Source organism: Oenanthe melanoleuca, chromosome 2 (assembly GCF_029582105.1).
Source record: "Oenanthe melanoleuca isolate GR-GAL-2019-014 chromosome 2, OMel1.0, whole genome shotgun sequence".
Classification (NCBI taxonomy): domain Eukaryota; kingdom Metazoa; phylum Chordata; class Aves; order Passeriformes; family Muscicapidae; genus Oenanthe; species Oenanthe melanoleuca.
In genome coordinates, this window is record NC_079335.1 from 135,709,340 (window position 1) to 135,734,592 (window position 25,253).

The following is a 25,253-nucleotide window of genomic DNA, read 5'->3' on the forward strand; positions in this document are numbered from 1 at the left end:
AGACAATCAGAAACTGGTTCTTCTGACTGCTTTTACATTGTCTGTTATTTCAATACCTCAGCTGGGCATCAGAGGAGGGCTGGATCATGAAACCACAATGGACAAGATTCCTACTTCCATGGGTTGCACCACACAGAAGGGTGGGTTTTAAAAAGATGAACCTTGTATGTATCAACTGGAGGCATTCCTATAACTTTAGATAAGCTGGAGCAAAGGAGGTGTGCACCTGGGTATTTGTTTGCTACTCATTCTGAAGTGTGAGTGCACCAGTGCAGCAGTGTAGCCCAGAATTATTAACTGTGTTACTGTTGATCAATCAGAGCAGACTGTGATGAACTCAAACCCATAGCCAGCTGCTGCCTGCAACAACCCCTTGCCGGTATTTTGTCTCTTACTGCCAGGTAGCACCAAATAACCCAAACTGGGCAGCCCTTGGATTTAAACAGAAGACTTCAGCTACCAAGTCTAGCTTCAAGAGTCTCCCCTAGAAAAGTCCAGTTCCAAAAACGAGTTTCCCTTGATTTATACCCTGCACACAGCAACTGGTGAACCACAGCTCTCAATTACCCACATACAGCGCGTGGCAGACGAGGAAAAAATTACAGTCTAGAGACAGAATGATACAAATTACATGAAAATAAATGATCTGGCTGACAACAAGCTTACTTTCAAACTAATCTACATTTGAATATTTTGAATAAATGCTTCAGCATATCAGGATCATCTGATGAGCTGAATGGCAGCTTCAGGGTCTCTGCTGAGGAACTCCAGACTATCTCATGGAGCATAACTGCAGGGGCAGCAGGTGAATTACTACACCCTCTGCTTTCCATTTGTATTTGATATGAGATCTTTTTATGACTTCTGAGACTCCAGTGTTGCATAAGCAGAACGACACCAGCAGAGAGAATTCAAAAAACCAAATATTTTTGAGTAATCACTGAACCTGTACTGCCTGTACCTGTACTGCAGACAGGTTTTATGGTTTGTTTGTTTGTGTGACTATATCCAGAAAGTCTCATCTCCCACAAGATTGTTGCCCTACTACACCTTATCTACAATAAGTTTTTCTTGTTTGCTTACTGTAGTGCTTTCAGGGGTTGTTTTTATGTTCCTTTGTTTTTCAAACACAGAGAACATCTTGGTTTGCCTTTGAATAGAGCTCACTTTCCTTTGCATAAAACCAGACAACATTCACCTTTCCCAAAGAATGGAATATGTGATGCTGCTAATCAGAATTGCCTCTGAAGGGTCAGTCCCAGATGCCAAACTTGTGCTGCTCCTGGTGCTTTTGCTTCCCTGTCAGTGAGCAGGATGCACTCCAGATAGAAATACTTCTGACAGCAAGATATGGATGGAAACCCCATTCTCTCCACCAGACTGCATCATTTCAGCCTAGAGTAAAACCCAATAGCCCAGTGATAACCCTACTGCGATTTTAGGGGCCTGCTTAAGCAGATTGGTGAGGTTTTTTAGGAATGTCCAACTCACGTTTTTTGGTTTTTGGTTTTTTTTCTATTATTTGTACTAAGCATGAACCTCAGCCTGTGCCTGTGCAGCAAAACAAGAAAATAAGGCAAAGAGTAGCAGGTAGGTGGTGAGGAGGAATGAAAGCAATGGTTCAGCAGACCGAGCAATCTCATTTCTTGGCGTTAAATCTGGTTTTGTTACATCACCTTGTCTTACATAATTGTATGAAGAATAACAAAGTCTGTGAGAAAGTAAGAGCTCTGCAGGATACAAAGGTTTCACAAGGTGATTGATCATGGCATCTGTTAAAGCTCTGGGTAGCAAGTCCATGCACTTTCCATGAGCCTCAGAGGAAAAGAATACAGAGTGGAGGTTATACCATACATGGCATCTACAACAGTCTCACTGATTGCTACTTCAAAACCAGGAAAAACAGCAGTCCAAAAATCATTAAGATTGATAGAAACTTCTTATCATATTGATTCAAACTGCTGTTGCTAGAGCATCAATTTGGAAAAAAAAAGGGTAATTTTCTCATTCATCTTCAAGAATTTGGAATAATTTTAATCCTTTCAGTAATACATTCAGCTGACTTTAAAACTATGCATCATGTCTATTTTTGACAGCCAGAAAGACAAGCCAGATCTTCTCAAAAGTTATTTTCAGGAATTTATAGTTAATTGGCCCAGTACTCACAAACTAAATAATGTGCAAGAGCAAATAGCACAAATTGGAGCCTTAAATATAGAGATTTGAAGTTCAGTTTGCATAAATGTCTCACCCTGCATCACCTGGGGGTTTGCATTCCTGCAGGGAGGACACTGGAGGAGCAGCAGTACTGGGAGCAGGCTCCTGCAACACACACCAGCACAGCACTGCAGGGACTAACCTCAATTTCCATCCTGGCTTTCTGCTGTCACACCAAAGGCATTTTACTCTGGAGATTAGTCAGCTCAGCCTACACATTCCTTGCTAATTTTGCTACTGACCAGGCAGAAAGCATTCTCCACCAGGAAAAGGAGAAATAAACATTTGCTTTCCAGGACAGCAGGTTGGTCTTTACATCTTGCCTGATTTCCAGACTGAGTAATGTAACACTGCCTGTGGGAGTGCCAGCAGGTTGTGACAACAGCTCAGCGCACACGCTCTGCTGAAACCTTCCTCACACAGGGTAATTTTCCCAGCTATCACTCACCACTGGTATGTTATTACCTGCTGCCACCAAGGACAAAAGCTCCTTGCACTCTTGGATGATAGCTTTTAACTCATGGCAAATACAGGTTTGGTTTGGCTTCATATGGTTTATTTCCTTCTGACTTGTGTGTACTTACATTGCCTATGCATTCATACAGCTCCCTTACCGCTAAAATCAGTACCTTTCCATTGCAACAGCATGAGCACCATCACTCCCATAAAAGAGGTATTTTAAATCCCTAAAGGCTTCACTGAAAGCCTTTTGTGTATCCATGACCATAGGAAGGACAGTGCTTTTCTCAAAATGCCACTTTCAAATGCCTGTGCAATCTTCATTTCTGAAAGGTGGCAGAGTGAATAAAGTGTAATTGTATTGTCACAAAAAAAGGAGAAATGCAAGGAGAACTGAGATTGCACAACCACATGGTGATCTTGTCACAGGATTCTTGAGGCACCAAATGCTTATTATCTCACTAAAGAGACATTCACTGCAGAGTCCCAAGCCCTCCTTACACTGCACTAGGTGTCTTTGCACCAGGCACGGTATTAGCCAATTATTTATAAAAACTGTGTGAATACTGGTTTTTCTTCTCGACAACCCCAAGCTGAGCAGATAACATTACCCATTTCTCAGTGAGTCTGTGAAGCAGAAGATGACAAAGGCCAAAACTGCTGAGACTATGCTGATTTTTTAGATTCCAAACAGAAATTTAAGCATCTCACTTGAATTTTGCACTTCATAGAGGATTTGCCCATCCAAAACAGACATCCCAGGAACTGCAGTGCTTTGTGTGAGTACCCAGCATCTCTGTTGCAAGGGTGCAACTCTGGACATTCAGAAACAGTTTCAGTTTGGGACAACTGCCTGGGATTTTACAATTGTAGTTGCATAACAACAATTACACACCATATTCAAAATATTAAAAACAGATCTTCCAATTCAGCTCTTCTCATTGTGAAAACAGATTAACGACACAGACTTGACAGATTTTTCCTTCATCCTGGGAAGTGTGTGTAGCCATGCTATCAGCCCTCACCTTCCATGAATTTGTGTCCATCTCTACACTCTACCAGCCTATTTTCCCCATGGAAATAGCAACAGGAGTCCCAATAGGCGGGACAGAAAGCTGAAGGCTGTCAATGCACCCATTGCTTTGTAACAATAATGCAAACAGCTCTTTGTAGCTTATTTTGGAAAACAAGATGAAAGTCTGACCTCAGTAAGTTAAATTTACTTTTGCATCTTCCAAAGTACAATAACAGATCTCCCAGAACTACTTGGCATGAATAAGGCTTTTTTTTTAATGAGTTGTGTTCCCCTGAGATGAATATCTCATTTTAAAAATAAATATAAGTAAAGCCAGCAAAACAAATCCTTATTTTAACATGACAGGGAAAGAAAACATGGTTCTATGGTATGAAGAACATGTGAAGTTGCTCTGGAAAAAAAGTTACCAAGTTAAGGAAGGTGAAATAATTTTCTGGAGGTGAGAGAACACTTAAGAGTGGTTGCACAAGTCAGCACTAAGGTCCCTCTATAACCCAGTACCTTCACTCCTTAGCACTAGCCCAGATTGGAGTGTGAGAACATGTACTTCTGCCAATATTCTCCCTGTCTCCAGGCCTTTTCATGGATTCCTTGGCTAGATGTGGCTTCTTTGGTATTAGTAGCCCTTCACAGAGTTCCATAAACTTGTCTGGTCTCCTCCTGAGCCACAAGAACTTTCAGTAGTCACAACATCCTTTAGGCAAAGTGTCTAACCACTCAATTACCCATCCTATGAAAATCCACTTTACCATTTATTGCTTTTAGCCTGCCTCCTGCTAGCTTCATTTGTTGTCCCACAGTTTTTGTTGAAAAGAACTTAATCCCTGCTCATAATTTCCATACTATTCACACCTTCATGAAGTTCTCTTCTGCTCCCACCTCTTCCCTAGTTCTTGTCTACAGATCTGTCCTTCCCACTCCAGAGCCATGGGCAGGTACAATGTGGTGTCTCTCCAGCACAGCAAGGCTTGGTCAGGCAGGTTCTGTACCTGGCACGGCAGGTGTTTCTTTTCCATTATCAACCAGCCTTTTAGAGGATAAGAGTTTATGAGCAGTGTCTTGTCCTAATTGCATTATTCCATTAGCTCAAAGAACAGAGCTTTATCTCGCAGTAATCGAGGCAGCAGCAGCAGCCTGAGCTTTGTGAAGGATTACTGCCTTGAGCCCTGGGAGGAGCAGCCTCTACATGTCCAACCCCAACAACCAAAGCCAATCACGAGAAGCTCCTTCTCTTTACAGCATCCTGATAATTGATTTATCAATTTACCCAGCTGCTCCTGGGTCTTGTTCCAGTCCTAAACATTTCCAAATGCTCAGAGAAATTGCAAGGTCTTTTCCAAGTTTTGGGCCAAGCCTTGTTTTTGCCCTCACAGCATTGCTCATGGCCAAGCTTCAGGCACAGCATTTATCTACATAAACGTGGGTGTCTATGTGTAACACATTCATCCAGTACTCTTCTCACTGTGGTAGAGATTCACTCAGTAGCATCACTGGAGCACTTATTCTCTGAAAGGAGGCAGAACAGCTCAGAGGAAACCACAAAGTACCAACTTTTTTCTATTGAATATATAAGAATAAAGATGAGTAACTCCGGTGCAAACCTTTACACTTTAGACTTCTGAAGTTAGACATCCCTTGACATCAAAAAAAGATTATACATGCTGCTAAAATAATGGAATTTTTTTAAATATAAAAGATAAAAGGATATATTAATTCAACAAACACACATTTTAACAATTCCTATACACTGAGTTTCAAAGTTTGTTATTAAATGCAAAACTGTTTATGATCATAAGCTACTATAGTCTACTCAATAAAACAAAAAACTAAATAATTAAAGAAGAGGCTTTTGTTTTCAGCAGATATTTAGAAAATAATTGAGTTCTCTAAAATAACTGCAACTATTTTGCAACCCATTTAAAAAGACACAAACAAGGGTTATTTTATTTAAGACAATTAATCTAATTTCTTTTTGATCTCGCACGTAATATCGGCAAAGGACAAAGAATAAAGCTTCTCAGAGCTCTGTGGATGTTCTCCTGGAGCACCTCAGTCAAAATATATTAGAAATGGTAGAGGTCTAGCTCTTAGAAGTCTGCCAAATGCCTCTCTTGAGTGACATTCTTACTCTTTGTTACATTCAAGGTCTAAGTATCAAAAATGTTGGGATGCTGTTGCATAGTTAGAAATCATGGTAAGGAGGGTTTTCCTCATGTTCAGCTTGAAATTTTCTTTCAGTTCACTTAATCATCACTTATTGCAGCTTTTTTATGTCCCCAGATTGTTTATATGTTGTTTATGCTCCCCCCTCTCCTTGTTCATATTTATCCTTCAAATATTTTTAAATCAAAGTATATCCCTCAAAACCCTGAAGTGCTCAAGGAGACTCTCTGCAGTCCTGCAGCTCTTCTATCAAGTAGGACAGGGCTCAGGGACCAGCCTCTCTTGAAGCTGACAGTTACGACAGCAGAGCCATGAGGAACTCTGGCAAGTCTGCCCCAAACGAGAAATCCAACCCACAGCTAAGCCAGGGAGAGAGTTTGGGTCACATTAATGGTAGGTTACAAGTGGTTCTAAAACCAGGATGGGCTCAGGAACCACCATGGACTCTTCATCCAGAGTAAGAACTAACACACTCATTGCCTGGGGTTTTTGCATGCTGGCAGCAGATCCAAGAGCCCAAGCCTGACTCATGGCCACCTTTTCCAGCTGGGCAGCCACCTTCTGCTCCTGGAAACACCCAGAGGAGTAAAGACACTCAGGGATTGCCACAATGCTCCAAGCCACCAGCAGGTATGTGGCAGAGCAAGGTCATTCATTATGGCAGTACCTGATTGATGTTTCTTATCAAATCTTCATGATTTGCCTAACAAGTTTCAGATTAAAGCCTGGAGGCCAAATTCTCTCCTCTACCTATCCATTTTCTTTTGGGAAAGAGAATGCATATGAACCTGGCCTGGTAAATCTAATGGTATTCATTCTGCCATTCAGCTTCGTTCTCTCTATTTTCCCTTTATCTCTTCTCACCTAGGATTTCATACTCTCATGCAATTTTATGCATGTTTATTTCATTATATTTTATTTCATCTTCTGAGTATAATCACTGGCCTCAGCCCCATAAACTAGATGCAATTTACACAAAATTAAAGTAATTCCTCACCTGTAAGGTTCCATACAGCACAGTGGAGAGTAACACTAATGGGAACAGCCCATGTAAACTACGCAGTCCCATCCCACCATGTGGTCTCAGACAGCTTCATACAACTTCAGCAATCCAGTCTCCCACTGTGGAACCTACTGTTATTAATGTTACCATTTTTGTTGAAAAGGGATGCAGGTGCCTTTGAACAACTGCTAAAGAAAGAAGCCAGAAAATAAGGTTGTACTCCGAAAGCATTTTTAATCTTTTTCTAAAAGTCTATAGTAATGCTAGCTAGACTCTGGTGAAGATGCACATACTGATGTCTCTTGGTAGTGCTAAAAGCGTGTGTGCACAGAAGGCCAGTGCAAGCAAGCAAGATGCACAAGAGAAACTGCTAATCCTGTGGAGCCCACAGCACAGACATGGGTGCAATTGTAGATGACAAAAGATATTTGCATGGAAAGGCCAAGAAATTAATCTCAGGAGAGTTTGGAAGAAATGAGCATGAGGTTTCCTAATAACCTGAAGGGAAAAAACACTGGACAGTGTGACTGGAGAGGGGTGTGATAAGAGCTGGAAGGTAGCTGGGATCACAGGAGAAAGGGGCCAATAGACTCACGGTCAATTTCTCCACAGAGACCTACAAGCAGTCCTGGGATATTTGCTTTGTTACAGCTTCCATCTAATACCAAACAAAGCATCCAACTAGAACAGGCTGTTCTCTTGCCAGTTCCCTGTGGCACCCCAGTCTAAGACTTTGCTGGTTCCATGTGCGTGTGTGTGTTTTTGTTTTAATAATCATATAAGAGGATTTCAGATATTTTTCCCCTGGTGCTTTCACTCCATTTAGCATTGTGAAAATCTCCTCTGCTTTGTAGTTCAGCTCTGCCTGGGGTTTGTGTTTTGCACGCTCTGATTGAATGAGGGCACTAATCCAACAATGGGTTTGCCCACGAAAATTTGTTCAACCTTTGCTTCAAGTTATAAAAGAAAGAAAAATCTCTGCTTCTCACAGAAATGGAGACTGACTTTACTAGGTCAAGGTTTATTCAAAATTAAAATATTGAACCATATTATCAAGCTACCCAATAGTGACAAATACTGTGATCCTGAAATTTCACACACAGAGGCACCTTACTGTTTTTGATTTCCAGACGTTCCGGATAGGTGATGTCTCACCTCTGTGCATGCCCAGAACTGCCTCAGTCTCAGCAGGGCTGAACAGCTCAGCACTGCAGCCTCCAGAACCTCGTGTCCCCTAAGGGGCTCTATCTGAAGGGTGTTTTCAGAACACACAAGATTAGGCGCCCCATGAAGTGCCCTGATGGCAGATACTTCCTTTTAAAATAGAGCCAAAGGAAGCCAGCAACCTTCTCACCTATCCCTTCTATTTAATAGCCTGGGGATGAGAGTGCACACCCAGGAAGGAGAAGACCCAGGCTCAGTTCCCGACACTGAGCCCGAGGTAATCCAAAGCAGCCTCTTAGAGGCACCTTGCTAAAGGTTCACCTGGGAGCAAGGCCTCTCCAATCCTGCTACTGAAGCTGATGAACACAAGGGAATTCAGGACTCCACCAGGCCAAACTGAAAGCACATTCTATTGTCCTGGCTACCTGGGGTAAATTTTGGCTTCTGCTCCCAGATGACATTTCTTCAGATCCACAGCACTGCCTAACACAGTGATGAATCTATGAATACAAGTATTCTGTAATATAAAAGGTTAAAATCTCTAAATCTTCTTACTGTTGAGTTGCCCTTTATATTGCAACCAGATTACTATATACAGGCATCTAAAAATCCTTTTTTAATACTTGTTTCTGCCACAAAAAATAGGAAAAAACCACAAACTTATAAAGACTTTGGAAAAAAAAAGCCAACAGCTTTCAGGCAGAAATCTCAAAACAGTAAGGAGGCATTAAGTGGTGTAGGACCAACCTTCAAATAACAGGGTTTATTATACCCATTTTCTACTGTCACACCTCCCCCCCTCCCCAGTTAGCTGCAGCCTGTTTCAAATGGTAAGAACAAGTATAGATTTCTGGCTCCATTCCCAATCCATTTCTCTGTTTCAGAGCTTCTCCCATTCTCTCCTGCTCACTTGCATCTCACATAACAGCATTGCTAAGCCATTTCAAAATTTTGGGAAAGAAAGTTTGGTATCTGCACCTGTAACTCTCATTGTTTTCACTATTTCCAGCTTCTTCCTTAAGCCAAGTTTAGATCCCCCATTTAACTCACATGCAACATCCTCAGATGAGAAGCCCTTTATTTTCATTAAGGCTTCAAAAACTCACACCATCACATAAACCACACAAAACTCAAAGAAAGAAGGTTTGGGATTGAGGAAGCAGCTAACAGGAACACAAGGAATAAGGATATTAAGAGAGGAGTAAATTACGGGGCATCAGACATGAAGTTTCTTATCAGTTACTACTTGTGCTTTAAAACTGCCCAGCTGGTCAATTGTAGGTTAGGGATTTTCCTGCCTGAGACAAAATTATATACCACACATCAAAACACACAACATATTCCTGCACTGTTATCTGTGCATCTGCCTACTCCTCCATTTCATACACACTTAAACCCAAAAATTGTATCTTTCCTCACCTTTCTAGGGCCCTTCTACTCTAACAGTGATTTGTCTGTGAACAGCTTCACACCTATATTGTTTCTTAGCCCTTCTTTCTTTCTCTGGTCTCGGCAAGAGGATGATCAAAACCTTTCAAAAGCTGCAGTGCTTCTCCAGCCTCCTCCTCCTACAACAAATGGTTACCTTTACCCAGGATGCCAGTAGAAAAGTAAAGTACATTTTTCTGCAAGATGTTTTGTCCTTGCACAGAGAAGGCACTTGATTGAGATGCAAAGCACCTTTCCCTTTTCCCCCTTCCACCCAAATTTGCTAAAAGGTTGCAGCTATCTCAGCAGAAATGAATCACAGTGGGTCCTAATATTCATTAGGAACATAAATCACAGAATATTTCATTAGGAACACTGAAATAACACAGAAATCACAGAATCATCAAAGTCCAGTTCCTGGCCTTGCACAAGACACTCACAAGAATGCCAACCCCACTACCCAAGATCTTAAGAGCATGGCAGCAGCAGGACTCTGTCTTCCCAGCTTCCAAGTGTGCGTGCACAAGTTCCACTCTGTTCGTGTCCTGAGCCCTCCAAGCTCACCTTGCTGCAGCAAGTGCTAAATTCTGAGTCCATACTGGAGAGCGTTTCCTCTCCTAGAACACAGGTAGGAAGAGCTGGCTGCTGCTGCGGGAAGCTGCCGCAGGGACCCGCAGCAGGGAGCGAGGCTCGCTGTGCCCTGCTCAGCTGCCGCAGCTACCTCTGCTGGCAGGAGGCTGCAGCGGGGCTCTGCTCCATCAACACGCTCGGGCTCCTCGAACGCCTCATTCTGACCAGGGAGAAGCAATACAGTTCCATTTCTGCATATTTGTCTTCCCAACATTCGGCCTTTTCAGCAGAACGTATGGCCACAGCGACCCCCCACCCTACTCACTAGGGTTGGAAAGTCTTTAAACCAGCAGAGATTCTGCTGTAACACTTTGAGGAAAGCACCCGTGTTTCCCACAGCCACAGTTAATTCTGCTGCTCAGAGTTAGCAGAGGAATCAAATTGCAGTAGTGGCTCCAGGGAAGATGAGAACTGCTACAAGTAGGTTTGATAGCTTTTCCCCAGTTTTTCCAATGAGCCAATGATCCTGTTGAGTAAAGAACAATCTCATTGCGCAAAACCAGAACAGTGGAAGAACATTTCCCCTCCATGCTGCAACATTATCTAAAAGTATTGATTTTAGAGCAGTTGACACCAAATGTAACTGCTCTAAAATTTCTGAAAGCCTTTGTAGCCTCCAGCAGAGTCTGAATACAGAGACGTTGTCACAGTTGCTTCCTCCATTACCAGAGGTGACAGCTTGAAAAGGAGTTTGCATTTACATTGTCCACACTTTAACTTGCACATAGCTAAGTGGAAGTTTTCACAAGCATTTTATACACTCAAAAATGAACAATATATCCCCCAAAGGACTTCTAAAGACAACAAAAAGTTAATTCAAAATACTACTCTCTAACACATGAAGCACTAAATGCTGGTTTTCAGTGCTCTACAGGAGTGTATCAGAATTTTAGTCTGTATGGAGAGAGTTTAATGGGATTTTTAGTTTCATGATTAAAAAACCAGACACAACCATAACAAACTTCTGTAGAAAACCTGGTTTAAGTACCCAAGAGCTCACATAAGTATGACAGTAATAAAATCACATTCTGAGGCAGGCTAGGCCAAAACACTTGCTACAGAGGCAGACAGAGGAGAAACTTGTAATATACCTTTATAGGTACAGAAAAAAAAAAAAAAAAAAAAAAAAAAAAAAGGAAGCGTTAAGGTGCTATGTACAAGTGTCATATCAAAATGTACTATGTAGCATTAGAGCCTAGAAGGTATGGCATGAAAGGAGCTGGTCACACTGAGGAGGTGGATGCAGTAAGAACAGCCCCTGAAAAGAAACTTCCTATGTCGGGAACTCAGCCAGCCAAGCACTGCTACAGATGTGCATCAGCACAATGACCATTTTAGACAGTGTGGAAGGGAATTCTGAAGGATGCAAAGCCCAGAGGGCAAATTGACAGGAAATATGGATTAAATATTCCACAAAAAAAACCCTTTCAAGACAAACTTCTTGAAGATCTGCTTTTCAAAAGCCTCTCTTTTATTTTACAAAAGGAAAAAATGAAAAAAAAAAAGGCCAAGGCAAAGGCAAATCCAAGCATTAAACAGCTATTTCACCTGTCGTATTTTCACTTTTGTCATTGTAAATGACCCACATAACCTACAGTTTCTTGAGGCACCTCAGCTAATATACGGTTAAGAAGTTTATCCCATTCTTCCTGGTGTTTTTATGCACAGAGTTTCTGATCTTTGTCCCTATATTAAAATGAAGTCCATGCAGATCACAGCCTCCTTTGCCACCTGTAAATCCCCAGGGCTGTCCCAGCCAGCCCCGTGCCCTCCCCTGCTGCCAGAAGGGTGAGGGCGCTGCCGCTCTCCACGGGCTCTGCTGGCAAAGCAAGGCTTGTCCCGACACGCGGCCCTTACGCGCACGGGAGCTGCACCAGGAAGGCAAGGAGCAGATATTCCAGCTCTGCCTGTCAAGTCTGCATTTCAAAGGTTGTGTCTGGGTGTGGGAAAGAATAAAGAGGGTCTGCCAGTCCACATGCAAAACTCCACACTCTGCTGCCCCAGCTGCCAGGCTGTCTCTCAGGACAGGAGCACGTCCTCACCTATCCCTCCCCACTGAGTTAATACCAGTTGTGCTCAGTGGCACAAGCTAGATTTATTTCCCATCTTATCTTCCAAACTACAAACGTCCTTTAAAATACACTTTTTAAAAACACTGAATGCCCACTGCTCTGAAATAGAGAGAGCATCCAAAACAGGCAAGGCTACTGCCTTGAGGAAAGAGAGTTGAGGAACAGTTAGTGCAATTTCTCAATTATGTCACTTAAAAATAATAGAATGGTTTTGGTTGGAAAAGCCATTAAGGATCGCCTTGCTCCAATCCCACTGCCATGGGCAGGAACATCTTCCACTACACCAGGCAGCTCAAAGCCCCATCCAGTCTGGCCTTCAACTCTTCCAGGATGGATGACAGGTATTAATCTGTGGAGTCTTCTCCATGGATAGAATTTTTTTAATGCTAGAGCCTATTTTCATGAAGATGGATGGTTTCCTTAACTCAAAATCAGATTACTGTTGCTCCCGAGAGGAATGTTACATCTTCCCAAATCTCTTTCACCAGCTGCAACGGGCACATCTCTGATTCACAGCCATGACTCAGATTTTAAGCAGAGAATGTTTTGTGGGTGTATATCTATTCTCTTCAATTTGTGGCTACAGTACAGCTTAGATACACCATTACCAGTATACTAAAACATGTGCCAGCAGACAACCACGTGGGGGAAGGGAGAATTTCACCTGGAATCACTGAGAAAAGGCTACAGATGAGGTCCACATGACTCTCTCTCATGGCTTCAGATGGGAGTCAGGCAGAACATACAGGCAAACCCGTAAATGCAGTTTTAAAAGCCCAATTTCCAAGCCCTTCTGAGTCGCCAGATGGTGAGATGACCCCTAAACGTAAATGTTCAAATATTCATTACTGCCATCTAGATTACTAGCTATCACTTAAGTCTATTATGAACATCAACCAGCACAGAGGATGCAGATTGCATAGAGAATTCTGGCTACTGCCACTTTCCTTCAGCACTGCAAAGCAGATGGCTCTTCAGTTACCAACCCACTGATGGGAACCCACACACCTAGCCCCAGCTCCCACAGGAATATACTAATACTAAATTACAGGTCCCTTGTCCAAATTATTGTTTTCTAGTCCCTCAAACATTGCAATGAAAAATACACAAAAAGCCATGGGAAGCAGGTAAGAGCTCACCCTTCTTTGATTTACCTTCAAGCCAGTTTAAGTTTGTACACATCCACGAGAGGTGACTGGCCTTGCTTGCCTTAAGGATTAAGACTGGGGCACTCTTCTGGTGAAGGGAAGAATAAGAACACACTTAAAAGACCAAGTTTCACATTTCTTGAATGCCCACTGGCATCACTTCTTGTGCCTCTCTCAAAAAGAGAACAAACCTTGAATAGAGTATGTGATGTGCTGGATTCTGTGCACTACATCAACTTCCAAAGTGTAAGGATCAGCAGATGGCTCATACCCTGCCACTGACAGCTTCCTCTTGATCAGCTCCAGGCAGCACCTCATTCCATGTATCTCACCACTCTGAAGGAGCCAAATACCTGGCATTTTTTTAAACAAATCTCATACAACATCCTGAACTGGCTTCAAATATACAGATAAGTATGCAGCATCATGAGTTTCAGACTTTTTTTTTTTATTCTCTCAAACTCAGGTTCTGATGATCACAAATTCTATTAAGCTAGTAACTGGAAAGAAGAAATGAAAATGGACCCATGAATAGAGTTTTTAAGAAAACAGACCAAGTACATCTCATAAAACTCAACTAAAACTGTTCAATGTAATGTGAAATACTACAGAGAAGTACTGCACCTTTATCATATATACCTAGTAGGTTAGAGATTATATAATCAACATTAAAAGACAGGCAACAGCAATCTGTTTCAAGACTGCCCTCAAATCACTCCTTTTTACTAGCTGTTGACAGCAACAGTGCTACTGTTCTCAGCTGCTGGAAAAAGCCAGTATGACACGTCAGAACCACCAGCTTCCACCAAAAGGTGATAATTACAGTGTTTGCCATTCAGTGATTATGTTAAGAACAAGGCCTCTTTCAGATGAGAACATGCCAAACAATCTCCTTATGTATCCACTGCTCCTGTAAACACCAATATATTGAATGTTTGGTTGGGTAAGAGTCAGACTTAAAGAACTGATGCCTTGGCTATACATACATTGGCAAGTATTTTGTCCTACATTACTTTCTGTAGTCCTAAAATACATGATTTTCTGTTCATGGTATACAACTGCATCAAAGATTTGGAGAGCAAATTTTACAGAACACCAGTGTGTGATTTTATTTATCTCAGTGGAAGAGTGGAAGGAAGGACACATAAAGCTAGTATAGCCCTCCTCCTTAAAATATCAGGTATTTCCAGCTAGTACAGAAGCTCTAGAAAAGGGTTCACATATATGGAGTTTGCCAGTGGTTCAAGTGTACTTCGTACCTGACACTGTAACAGACTAGTAATGCATGCACCCAGCACTGTCCCCAGCTGAGGAGGAAGAACTTATGGTGGTGTTAATGCCAGCTGCTTGTTACTCCAGCCAAAACAACCAAACGAGTATTTCAGTTTTGCTTAAATCACCACTCAGCTTTCAGTCAAAGGGGTCCTAAAAAGAGTGTAGACATGAATGGTGGAAGTAATCCTTTAAATTACTAGACCTGTTTTACAAGTGACCAACAATACCTTTAGGATTGCTCTGTACTACTTCTGAGTAGTGCCTTCTCTAGTCCTTCACTTCCCAAATGCCTGTGCAAGGCTGGGCTTATTGGGAAGACTAAGGGAGATTTCAGGTCTTGTGCTGTACTCCTGGGACAGCTGGTGGGAGCAGCACCAGCAGGACTGCCATGTGCCAAACAGCCAGCTTCTCATCTATCTCTCTACTTTTGTTGCCTCCTATGTTCTTCCCTTATTGATGCAATTGTCAATTCCACAGAATGGAGACAATAACAAATGTACATCCAAGCATCCATATGTATATGGATATTTGGTTACTTTTACCATCAAATTTATTCATCCCCCCCCCCCTTTAAAACCACACACATGTGTTCATCAAAGTCTTGCACAGTCTTAAATTATTATACTCAAACACTTTTTTGACCCTTCCTCTTCTTTTCCCTAACAAAATTGAAAAATGCTGTTTTCTTATCAGCTCAGAAGTGCAGTACAACTTACCATAAACCAAGAAAGACAAATTCAGGTTTGTAATATGAGAAAATAATCAGTGCAAGAACAATTGTTTCTGGAGAATATGTTTTCATACATTGTGATATCTTAGATTAATTAACTCTAAGTACTTACCATATTTGTAAAGCATGGACAGACCTACCTATCTGGGGTATAAAGAATTTATGCTCAATATCAATACTATGTTGCAGTACTTGTTTTTAAATTTAACTTTTTTAAGGATAAGAAATGTCTTTCTAAGCATAATTGAAAGATATCAGTTTATAAAATTTATTGCTCCACTGACCAATTTCTGCATTCTGCTTATTTGGAAAGGTGATATACTCATTGAAAGTAATGATGCTCGCTGCTTTGCAAACTGTTTATGTTATGGTGATTAAATATCTTTCACAGCTCTGGCTGCCCTGTGTGTATGAACACACTAAAATGCAGGCACACACTTTTCATTCCTAAAACTAGACAATTAGTCTCAAGACAGATGTTCTATGAGAACATCATAGAAACACCTTTTCAGTTAGCCTAAGAATGATCAGTAGTACCCAATATCAGAGGTGAAATGCATTTTCATATTAGGCATGTATGAGATGTATGAAACCATTATGTTTCCACTCAGCCCTATGGCTTCCTATACACTAGTGGTTCATACATGTCAATAGGCATATGACAAACAAACAAAAAAGCAGTACAGTTATACCAGTAACTGTACTAGTAAAAACTTTTCTTCTAGTCAAAAATTAAAACTGTATGGTATTTTTGGCTATCTTCTCTTTTTTACAATTTGCCCCTCCTGTTAATACCCATTAGCACTTTATATTTTGAGCCTACACTTGCCAAAAGTATTGGTTATCAGGTTGAAGCTCCACACTGTAAACTGCATCTCTGTGTGCCAGCCATGATTTCAGTGAGATAACCCAGCTACAGGGGGTCTGAATTTTGCACTACTTTTTCCTGAGGGGGAAGGTGTGATTTATAAAGTAAAATTCAAAATGTTTCCCAGCTATAACAACATTTTCTTAAGAGGCACCAAAAAGATTGAGTTTGTGTGTAATTATGAAAGACATCATCTGGGGATGCCAAGTGCACTGAAATAGATGAATGTTTTTAACTCACTAAACATGTCTCAACTCAGCAGCATGCTTACCTAAAACCCAAAATGATGGTTTAGGTATGCAAAACTTGAGAGATAAGGTAATGTTAAAACCTTGCACGTTTGGGCTAGAACAGTGAAGTTCTTGTGTTGCCTATGAAACAATTCTGAAAAGAAATTAGACAAGCCTTCTTCAAACTCGACCTTAAAATTTTGCTGCTGGAATCTATATTTAAATAAAGCTTTTATTAACCCCTTTATGAACAAGCTTAAAATCTGTTGACTCAAATACAAGTTACAAAATAAAACACAAGATTTGTTTCCAAAAACTTTGGTGTCAGTGTTAGTTTGTTTTCTGGAGAAAGGATCTGCTAATTCAGCATTCAGGAAATATTTTTTCCTTTTTTAAAATTTTATTATGTAATAGAATATTGCCCCTATTTAATGTCTTAAGATGTAACAAATTATTTCTTTTATAAAGCACAGAAATGCTCTACACTGAAATAGAAGTCACTCCAGTCAAAATCTATGCTGATGTGTCTCCTGTTTACTACACCTGGTGACAGTATAAGAACCTGTGCTGTCTCTCACCACATAAGAGAGAACTCTAAATTAACACTTGAGACAATGATCTACAGCACCATATTACTATTAGTTAAAATACCTAACTTCTTGAAGACTTAAATCCACATAAAAAATCTAGATCTTAGCACAGTGGGATAAAACACTATAAATATGGAAGGAATCTTTAGTGCCATTTTTTTTATTACCCTTTATTCATCCTTAGCAAAATCCACATGAGAAAGACATAGCACCACTTCTTGATGCATTTCCTAGTTAACCATAGAAAGTTTCCTATACCCTCTAGATAGCATATGAATGCAATACCACTTAAGAAATAAGAGTCAGCATCAACCTGAGAGCTGGGAGAGAAGCCTTTCAAACAAGAACTAGAAAAAAGAAAAAGAGAGTAAAAAGCTCCCTCCAAAGGTTTCTTTTCTTTAAAATTAGTTATTGAGTGTGGATTTTTAGTAGGTGATACTACACAATCTAAAAAATACTGCAAATAGTATATATCTACATTTGTATTTTTATATACACACAAATAAATCTGGGAAAAATAGAACATTTAAACTTAATATTTATCCTGCCATAACTGCCCGCATAGCCATGAGGAAACTCTTTTCTGCAGCAGGCATTCAGTGTGTTCAAACTCTCAATGCTCTCAAATTCCATTCACTTCCAGTGGCAGAGTTAGTACCTCTTAAAATTATAGTTTGCTTGTTTGAGAGTGAACAGTCACCATGCCAACCCTGATGAACAACACAGGACATGAAATAGCCTGTGGATTTCTTGTCTCACTCTAACAGCTGGAAATCTAATTGGGGCAGAGGAAAACAAAACATGATAAAAACAACCATAGGAGTCAGGAGAGAAAACAAGAAACAAGCAGTATGAGTTTATATGGAAACAAACACAGATACCCATCCATGTAGTGTTTCTATCCAATACATTAAAGAAAAAACATTTTTCAGTTATCAGTCTGCTATATGCTTTCCCATTAAGAAGGTGGTTTCACAAGCCACTGAACTCTATCTTTGATGCTCATGATTACTATTCCTAAGTGTTTGTGAACTACACCACTTAAATCCCCTCAAATGTCAGTTTATATTCTCTTGTAACGTATTCCTACAGTGTGGGATTACAGACACAGGGGAGGCCTTTAGGCACTGAGAATGTAAATTAGCCTAATCTCAAGAAAACAAGATGTGCACTTAACCATAAATATTTGTTATAATCACATCAAACACGACATACCTGGTATTCAGTTTTGTATAAATTAGTTGTTATGTCAGACCTACTTCTGAGGTTATCCAAAATCCAAACATGTAACATTATTTCTACTCTTCAGGCCTGAATAGTATGTACAGATATTAATGTTATATCCAGCTCTACAATCATTCGAGACACATTATATAACTTTATTTTTTTATTTGACAAGCAGCAGTATCATGTTCGTCATTTTTTTACATTTTAATGTAGATACAATTATTAGGTTATCTGTCATATTACAATATTTAGGTTTTTTGTGTGATTTTTTTTTTTTACTTTGTCTTAAGATACATTAAAAAACATCAACTGCAAACGTGAAAGGGGAGGGAGGGGGAAAAAAAAAAAGCATGGTACCCAACCAATTCTCCACATTTCAGCAATACTTCACTCATTCTTTTAGTAAAGTTTTAAGAAATGTCATAATGACATGAGCTTGAAATATCTATAGGCATTTTCATTGACGCTCATGACATGGCACTGGTGATGTTGTAAACAGCAGAAAAACAGGGGCTGCCAAGTGACCAATTATGGAGGCACAGGCCTGCCTCTTCCCACAGGAACACACCAAACAGTGACAGCAATGATCTCCTTACAATCATACCTGCAGGATAGCAACATCATGCTACATAACTGTATTCGTCTGCAGAGGCCTGGCTTCGCTCTATGTACTGTTTGTCTATCAGGACTTCAATACACTTCTTAATCATGCTGATACTTGGGTTAAACCTTGCTCTTGATTGGCTAATTACCTGCAAAAGAAACACACATTTTTTGGTGTTATTTTTATTTTTCACAGTTATAAATATAATCTAAATATTTGCTAAAGTTTTTAAGGCAAATTCAGTATATTTTTCTTTTAAAGACAGGATTAAATAACCCTGGAATAGTTAATTTATAACAACCAAGAAAGTATCTCTATGTATTAGTGTCAAGACAGTGAAACTGACTGGTTAGCTCACTAGTTACTTTGGCTACATGTTCCCCAGATCTCTTAATTCTTCTTGCTTGCTTCATTTGTCACAGTACAGATGAATATCCACATTAATATCCACATTAAAAATTAAGATAATATTAACACATTTCTTCACTACTATCACAGTGGAGTTCCCCTACCACTAACCTTGGCCCCTACACAATTGGAGAAAACCAGGATGAACTTCTTTTTCTTCAGTCATTGTAGACAGACCTACAATTTCCTGAGTTCCATCTGGCTATGCTGGAACTTTTTAATACATGCAGCAAGAAGTTATTTTAAAAACAAATCTATATTTGCATTGTGGAAGAAGTTGCCACTTCAGGCAAAACTTTAGATGTCTCTTAGCAGTTCCCAGTTTTGCCCATTCTCTTGTAGAAAAGGGGAAGAAATTGTGTGTAATAACAGAACATGCAAATCTATGAGTAGGAAATTTTTTCAAACAGAAGATGTTACTACTCAAGTGTCACAATATATTTTGCCTGCAGTTTCCTATTTCTTCTGTAAAAAAATATTTTTATTTCAGCTGAATTTTCAGTTTTCTTTACAACTCCTCATGGCTGGCTTTGTCCCAGCTCTTAGGTTTGCTGGGGCCCTCTGTGAGCCAACAGAACTCACCAGGTGGAACTCACCCAGCAAAGCAAACAAAAAGCTCAAAAGAGTGAGTTTGGTTGGGCTAACAGCCAAGGGTCTGGTATGTTCTACAGCAGTACAAGTGAGGAGAAACTGGGTGCTAACAAGCTGATAGATCTGCTCTGCTCGGATTTCACCTAACTTAGCCCTCCACTGAAGCTGATTGTCATCACCACACTTCATGTATTTACTTCAGACAGAGAGAACGAAAAAAAGAATTTTGTATTGGTATGGGTTTCCTTGTTGTAACTTTTCTTTTATCGAAGACAGTACAGGTAAGAAGGACAGACAGAAATACCTGATGGCCAGAATAAAACTTTTCTGGGAATGACTGCTCTGACTTCTCCCCTCCACTAATCTTCCAGACTTACTCATTTTATAGGAAAAACTACACCATCCTGCAGGTGACTGCAACACTGAGCTAGAATTGAAATTACCAGGGCGTATCTAACAGTTAACAATTCCACAAAGACCACATCCTGACACATACAGATTTACCAAGGGCCTGGAGTATTTTCTTCGACACCTCACCCTAACTGAAATGTGTGGTGCTGTAGTCAAAGTGTTAGAATCAGAGTTAACTACATTAGAGTTAGAAGTCTCTCAAATATCTCTCTAACAGTATAATCCTGCTCTTATAGCTAAGAAAAAAAATACTAACTAGGTGAGAAAATATTAACTATTCATAGTAAACAGGCTCCTTTCAGAAAAAAAGTAGTTCTTACTCCAACAGCACATTTTAATTGATACATTATATATAAGAAAATAAACAGCATAACAAAAATAACAATGGCACCAGAATTAGTAACAATATCACAACTATACTCTCTACTTAATTTTTAACTGAGTAACCATGAAAATATCCACCGTTCTTGCAAAGCTGAAGAAACAGGTCCTAATGTTACTATTCTGCAAGAGCCCTGCAAAAGCAAAACACAGCAGGGGCATTTAAGTGGCCCTTCTGTCACACGGACGAAGCAACCAGAAAGGATTTGTTTCCAAAACAAAGATTTGTAATCTATTTCACCCTTATAAACTGGTGTCAAGCAAAGTACATTTCAGGAAATTTTTCTAATAATTTAAAAGTGGGCAGAAAAAATATTTTCAAAGGTGAGAGGGCTTGCTTGCCTATCATTCTCTAGTTTTAATTGCAAATTCTTACATGATTTCATCATAATCGCACAGATTATTTAAATAACGGGAAACCAAATAAACAAAGATTTGAGAGAAACCAGCACCTATGCTGCCTCATCTTTTAGATATTCAAAATCAGATTTCTCAAATTAAGCTTGCTTTCAAAATATTTCAAAACACTTCTTCAATATCCAAAACCTTTAAAAGATCTCACACTGCATCTTCTGGGCTTACAAACTCCCTGTTGCTGCTAGTTTTTTTTTAAGAAATAAAAATTAGGTAGTGAGTGTGGTAAATTGCTTCCTCTACCACCACAAATTACTCAATGTCTCTCCATCTCCATGCTCAAAATGGTTGAATAAATCAGGAATCTTTATTCCCCTTCCCACCAGTCTTCTCTGAGGCCATCCAACAAGGCTCATAGACACAAGAATTAATTAAACTGAAGAAGGAGTTTTGGAAGTTTGAGAAAAGTAAAACTGGGAACTGGTTGGAAGGAGCAGATGTTAGGCTGGAATGAAAAATACAATTAGGCAGGCAACCAGCAGATGGGAAAGCGGGAGAAAAACTAAAGAAATAGCACTTCCTTCCAAGTCAGCCTGTGACAGTTCACAGGTCATTAATCTGGAATCTAAAAAAATCTAGAGAACTGTTCCACTTTGTGGAAAAGATAAATTAAAAAGTGCATGTCTCCATACTCAGACAACTTTTAAAATTTAAACCATGATTTATAATAAAATTATGATTAGACCAAAATTGGCTAAGTGCTTCTGTGGAAATTCCGTACTAGAATATCCCTGTTCAGGTTTTCAACCGAACCCATAGCTCTGGCAATGATTTTTACAGGATACAACGTTTCTTGGCATAGAACCAGCTAACAGGAAAGAGCAAGAACTTAATGCTTTGGTGCTAAGACACATTTACAAGATTGAGGGATCCAGTACTGCAGTTCAAAATAACCCCAGGGAAGTTCTCACTAATTTCACTGGAGTACTGGTTTCCACATGGCTGAGTTTTGTAGTCAGATGTTTTACCCTACTATCCTAACCATTTTCATGAAATCAAGCTCAAGGACTTTCTCTTACCTCCTGAATAAGAGCATTATGTCGCAGCACTTTGCGCGCTTTCATGATACGGACAATAGCAGCTTGAAGATACATTTTCCTGTCTTCATCTACAGCACTTCGGGTCTGCTCCATCTCCTGCCACACAGGAAGAACAGCAATGCTCAAAATACAGTATGACCAATAAAGACAAAAAAATAAAAGTATCTTGAATCTATACTTTTTACTTTATTAAAAGTGGTGAACTAATACAAAAATGCAGGTGTAGTTCAATTCCAGGAAAAGTATGTTCATAAATCAAGGATATCAGGTTTCATGAAAGTCAGTAGAAGGTATGAGAGAGGCATCTGAACCAACATTTTGCTATGAATTGACCATAATGTATTGAGTTTGGCAATACCTACCTATTTGTACAAAATCCTGTGTCTCAAGAGATATGCTGAGAACATGGATTAACAACACAGTAGTTGATTTTAGTTGCCAAAGGCCACAGAACCATAGGAAAGCAGTTGATTGGTTCTGCTGTTCTTGCAGCAAGTTGCTTTTATAAATACCAGCAACAAAAAAGTCTCATGATATAGACTAAACATCAATACCATTTGGTATTACCATTTTGTTTATCTTTTTCTTCTACTTTCTTGTTCCCTATTTCATATTCTCTTGCCTGTATTTTAAGTAAAAAAAAATTGTGTTCTTAAGCTTCAAACCTACAAAATTTCTTCTGTAAATCTTAGGCAATCTGATAGCTGCTTACTACACCAAACTAACACAGTAAATTCCATTTTAGAAAAATAAGCTTTCAGAGCTATTCAGGCTAGAAGCACCAAAGAATACTTGCCTGTGGCGTGTCTTTCTGCATTGATGTGGTAATTTTAAACTTTGTTCGTTTACTGCTGAAGTTCATATTTAATGAAAATGTAGACTCTGTCTCTATATCTTCCTGCAATAGAGAATAGTTTCTAAAAATCAGGAATGGTACCAGAAAATAGTAACAATTTAGTTTGAAAAGTTGCAGTTAGGGTCTTACATATACAGAAAAAAATTCAGATTTGTAGTTGGAATCTATTAATTATTAATCTCAATTAATATTAATCTCAATTCTTTTACACACACACACACTTTTTTTTTTTCCCCCCCTGCAGTAAAAACATCTTTACATTCAACACAGCATGGCTGTACAGATCTCTGCAGTTTCCAGGTAAGAGTTTGCACAAGTATTACCAATTTCCAGCAGAATAAAGTTACTGGGATTCTGAGACCTTAGAATCTTGCCAAACTGTCTAAAGCACAAGCATATTAGTAAACACAGAAAATATTTATCTAAATATGCACTCAAACCAATATTAATTCTAATTTTATATCTTGAGACAAATAGTCTTGATTACAATATATATTAAAACCAGGATACCAGGCATAGTATAGAAAATATAACACGAAAGGAGAAAGACCAAGAGCTTCAAAAACAATAAGCTAACAAAAAATAGGCTAACATTAACTTTTAGCATTATTCTGCTGACATGGTTGAATATAAACCAAAATAAATTGTGTATTGAGCATGAACCACTGAAGATTTTGCCCAAAGCTTCTCATGCTCCTTCCCCTACACCTGTTCAAAAAATGAACAAGCAAGCAAAAGTAAACTACAACATTTATTACACTGTACTTTTCTGTTTGGCTCAGATACAGGTAAAGAGAAGTTTGTGTATTGAATTCCACTGCTTAAGCCACCAAAGCACACTTGTTTATTTAATAAGTAATCTGATAGACTGTCTACAGATCTACTATCACATTGTTGGATGGAGTGCAAAGAAAACAGAAATAGTAAAGACACTTGAATACAATAGTCTGGAAGGTAAAGAACTGGAAAATGCAGTGGTGAACATTAAAAAGTTAAATGGTTAGAAAGCTGTATTATTCCTTCTTCTGTGATATAAACTTTAAGAAACTGGGTGAACCCTATACAATGGACATAAATAAATGTAAATCCTTTAAATAACAGGCAATGTTCTAAGATTATTAGAGGTCTCACTGTTTCCTGTAATAGCTCCCAGTGTTTTATTTGACCCATGTGGTTTAACAGACATCATCCCAGCAATTGTTCCAAACTGATCTCATTTCTAGATATTGAAAGCATGTCCTATGCTTCAGCCAAGCATCAGATCTTCCTTGCAATCTCACTTTCCATTTTCTAAAATTTTCCTGGTTAAAAACAAAAGCAGCTATCAGAGCAGCTTTGAATTTCTTCTTGTAAGCGAATTGAACAGCTTATCTCAGTTTCTTCTGTCTGATACTGTCTGCATAGTAAGCTTTCTGGGTGAACATTAGCACATGCTAATGTCTGTATAGGATGCACAGGCACTTCTGCAGTGTTTGTTACTTAAAGTCTGTGCCCTTTGCTGTATGGGAAAAAAGGTTTCACATAGGCTATACAGAAGGATGAGATAGAGGCAGAAAAAGAAGTATCAACTACTCCCTCAATCACAAACAAAGCTCAGATATTACTGGAATTACAAGAAATTCATGGAATGGTAAGTCTGTCAAATTGCAGCAAAAATCCTCTCACAGAAATTCTCTAGCTCTCTTTCTTGTTCCTGTAAACTGTCAGCAAGGAAGAACATGGCTGCTGCTGCTTTCAGTCTCTAAATCCCACAAATATTTTTTTAGGATCACTGTAAGACTATGGTTGACTAGTCAAGCTCCTTTCTGTGATTCAGTACAACTTTGAAAGCAAGGCAACAGAAACAATAAAGAGTCCCTGCATTATTACCTTTTCATGCTGCTATAGGCATAGAAAGCCTGTATGACAGGTTACTGCCTCCTGTCTCTTTCCTTATAAGTAGAGATTTACAATTTTTCACAAGGGTCAAAAATAAAGCTTAGAAAAATATGTAAACAATGGATATTAAAAAACAGTCCTCATCAAACACCAGAGTGACAAGACTGAAAACATGAAACTTTTTAATCTCATTATGGCATACCTTGTCTGAGTCATGGTTGATCATTTTGACATCAAGCAAAGATTTGATGGTTTTTGTCAGCTCCTTCTCATTCATTTGTGTACTGTCCTGAAGCTCTTTGTAGCTGACAGTCTCACTGTTGTTGAAGGCAAGCAACACTGCCATTTGGTATGTTGTGACCATGGCTACATAAGGTTTGCACAAATAATTCATTTTTACTTCACCTGTAATGATACAAGTAGTATTTTA

General features: G+C 39.4%; 1 protein-coding gene across 7 annotated transcripts in view; it reads right to left on the bottom strand.

The window, feature by feature from the left end:
- Positions 1-18,371: 18,371 nt before the first annotated feature.
- Positions 18,372-25,253, bottom strand: part of CUL2 (cullin 2) — a 50,706-nt gene continuing 43,824 nt past the window's right edge. For all 7 annotated transcript variants that reach the window (XM_056485509.1, XM_056485512.1, XM_056485507.1 and 4 more), the window contains 4 exons: positions 25,026-25,228; positions 22,886-22,987; positions 22,069-22,185; positions 18,372-18,992 (listed from right to left, as the gene is read on the bottom strand). In XM_056485509.1, coding sequence (XP_056341484.1) covers positions 18,861-18,992; positions 22,069-22,185; positions 22,886-22,987; positions 25,026-25,228 — 554 coding nt within the window. In that variant the 3' untranslated portion in view covers positions 18,372-18,860. The remainder of the gene's footprint in view (positions 18,993-22,068; positions 22,186-22,885; positions 22,988-25,025; positions 25,229-25,253) is intronic.